The 3,200-nt window shown below is 40.9% G+C and overlaps 1 protein-coding gene across 1 annotated transcript; it reads right to left on the reverse strand.

The window, feature by feature from the left end:
• Positions 1-1,783: 1,783 nt before the first annotated feature.
• LOC104958584 (insulin-like growth factor 1 receptor) lies at positions 1,784-2,350 on the reverse strand (the record flags this gene model as incomplete). The annotated part of the gene is made up of 1 exon (XM_010786324.1): positions 1,784-2,350. A coding segment is annotated over one exon (567 nt), but the record flags the coding sequence as incomplete, so codon positions are not given.
• Between the last annotated feature and the right edge of the window lie 850 nt (positions 2,351-3,200).

Consider the following 3,200-nt stretch of genomic DNA (forward strand, 5'->3'; position numbering starts at 1 on the left):
CCTTCTATTTGCCACTATTATAATCATTATAAAACATATCATATATATTATTCTGAAATAGTCCAATCTGCACAATGACTACTTTTACTGTCTCTACTTTCACTAGATTTTGATGAGAATACTTTTCTACTTTTACTCAAGTACAAGACCTGAGTACTTCTACTTTTACTCAAGTACAAGATCTGAGTACTTCTACTTTTACTCAAGTACAAGATCTGAGTACTTCTACTTTTACTCAAGTACAAGATCTGAGTACTTCTACTTTTACTCAAGTACAAGACCTGAGTACTTCTACTTTTACTCAAGAACAAGATCTGAGTACTTCTACTTTTACTCAAGTATAAGACCTGAGTACTTCTACTTTTACTCAAGTACAATATCTACTAGTACTCAAGTACAAGACCTGAGTACTTCTACTTTTACTCAAGTACAAGATCTGAGTACTTCTACTTTTACTCAAGTACAAGATCTGAGTACTTCTACTTTTACTCAAGTACAAGACCTGAGTACTTCTACTTTTACTCAAGTACAAGACCTGAGTACTTCTACTTTTACTCAAGTACAAGACCTGAGTACTTCTACTTTTACTCAAGTACAAGACCTGAGTACTTCTACTTTTACTCAAGTACAAGACCTGAGTACTTCTACTTTTACTCAAGTACAAAGTCTGAGTACTTTTACCTTTTCTTAAGTACAATAACTGAGTACTTCTACTTTTACTGAAGTACAAGATCTGAGTACTTCTACTTTTACTCAAGTACAAAGTCTGAGTACTTTTACTCAAGTACAAGAGTACTTCTCCCACCTCTAGTACATTGCAATATATCGGTTAGCTGTTGTAAACTTCTAAGTTTGGACTCAACCAAAATGTTCAATCTTAAACATGAAGTGCTAAAGTGCTAAAGACCTACAGACAAAAAAAGGGGCATTTGTAAACTGTGTAGCGTTGATTCTTGGTAAAGTCCATAGCAGTGTTTGCATGCACTATGATGAACTGAATGTAAACACATACATCAGAAGTGAAATGAGTGCTTTTCTGATTCAAAGGACAGAAAACAAAGCACAGTTGTCTTCTCTTTGAAGAGAACAAAGTATAAAAGCATATATTTATGTTCACTTTGACATTTACTGAGACACAAAACTCTATTCAGACAAAGAAAGACTTTGATCTGAAAACACCTGAAAGCCAAATGTCAAAACAGTCTCTGCTCTGATTGTGAACCAGCATCAGGACACATGTTTGGTGAAAAAGCCCCGATGGTGAGGATCGGTGATGACAGCTGGAGAGTTTCCAACTAACTCCAAAGGGGCATTTTTAAACAGTGTAGTGTTGATTCTTGGTCAAGCCCATAGCAGTGTTTTCATGCACTATGATGAACTGAATGTAAACACGTTCATCAGAAGTGAAATGAGTGAGTGAGACCTTTTTGGATTTAATTGTGAACTGTTGGCTGAGGGTTTGTTTTGTGGGATATTTGAAATATACCTGCTATTCGTGATACAGAATCATTTTGAGTTGTATCTTTTCTTATTTTCTAATGTCATTCAATGTTGGGTGTGTGCTATGAGCTGTATAAGCCTTTGTGCAGTACTGACTTACTCAACTGTGACGAAACAAATCTTAAATGTCAGGAGAGAGACCTGACTGACACCCCAAAGGAAAATCAATAAACCTACAAAAATAAGTCAAACTGTCACAATGTGTGACGAGGGGCATCTTCCCTTTACTGAGACCGAAAACTCTATTCAGACAAACAAAGAGTGTGTGACGACGGCCTCTTACCTTTCTGGCAGTGGTTGGAGTTCCAGCAGCGGTAGTTGTAGTTGTTGTTGAACATGGTCTTGCTGCACTGAGGGCTGTTCTCCATGATGCCCGGACAAACATCGCTGCATTCCTTCGACTGTTTGTTCCCGGCGATGTAATTGTTGAACTCGGCGTCCAGAATAAGAGACCAATCAACAGAGTCCAGGTAGCAGAGCTCGGGGTTTTTCTCGATCCGAATGGCGCCTCTCGTGATGTTCCTCAGGTTGAGAAGCCCGATGTCCTTCAGACTGGTCATCTCGAAGATCACCAGGGCGTAGTTGTAGAATAAGTTTCGCCCACGGATGACGGCGAGGTTTGGAAACAACGTGCTGAGGCTGTCGAGGCCGGAGACGCGGAACAGCAGCAGGTAGTCGGTGACCATGGTGAGCTTTGGGAAGCTGAGCGAGCGGAAGAACTCCTGGTTGATGTTGTTATTGTTTTTGTCGCCGATGAGCAAGATCTGCAGGTATCCCTCCACCACCGTGCAGTTCTCCAGACGCCTGAACTCACTGATGTCGTTCCCGATGTCGATGCTGGGGCCGCAGACTGCAGGAAGGGAAGACACAGAGAAGATTATGAGGGTGTGAGGGCGAATTTTAGGATCGTTTCTGGATTCATCGAGTATTTGTTCAGATTAGATTCCTTTATTGTCACTACACAGAGTACAGAGAAATTCCAAGCATTCCCAGACCGTATAAGTATAATTTTGACAATACAAGCTAAAAACTTTTAATATATAAAGTTATTATAAATTGGACCTATGATACATTGAACAGTACGCTCACAAAACAATACAACATTACCATAAGAATACAAGAACAATACGGTCAAGGCAGTTTAGGATGAAAAATGTCAAAAAGAACAGTTTGAAAAGTCCACTAAAGTCAACAGGCGCTTTCACACCAAGTACTTTTCCCAGGAATAGTTCCCGGAACTTTTATTTCCTGGAACTTTTATATCCTGGAACTATCTAGTAAATCGCATTCACACCGGAATAAGTCCCTGAGGGAGCCGCTGACGTCACTTCTTCTTCTTCTGCTTTGGGTTTACTGGCAGGCCGCAAACAACTTCTCGGCGTATACTGCCACCCGAAGTCCCCGGCCGGAAGTCCCCGGAGTTGGGGACTGGCTTCAGTAGAAGCTGCTGGGACTCCCAGCAGCTTCTACTGAAGCCTTCCGAATAAATCGACAGAACGCCGACACCTCCTCATCTCCACCGCTCCCATGTTTTATTTTGTGTTGCCATAATTTATTCTCTTTCCGTTGGTGCGCTGGGCTAATGCTAATGCTAATAATGCTAATGCGAGCAAATAAAATGGCGGCTTCACAAAAACTTTTCAGAGTTTTACGGGGCGTGGTTTGCAATTCGCCCAGCCAATAGAAATTGGAACCTTTTT

Source organism: Notothenia coriiceps, unplaced genomic scaffold (genome assembly GCF_000735185.1).
Source record: "Notothenia coriiceps isolate Sejong01 unplaced genomic scaffold, NC01 NC01_scaffold00029120, whole genome shotgun sequence".
Classification (NCBI taxonomy): domain Eukaryota; kingdom Metazoa; phylum Chordata; class Actinopteri; order Perciformes; family Nototheniidae; genus Notothenia; species Notothenia coriiceps.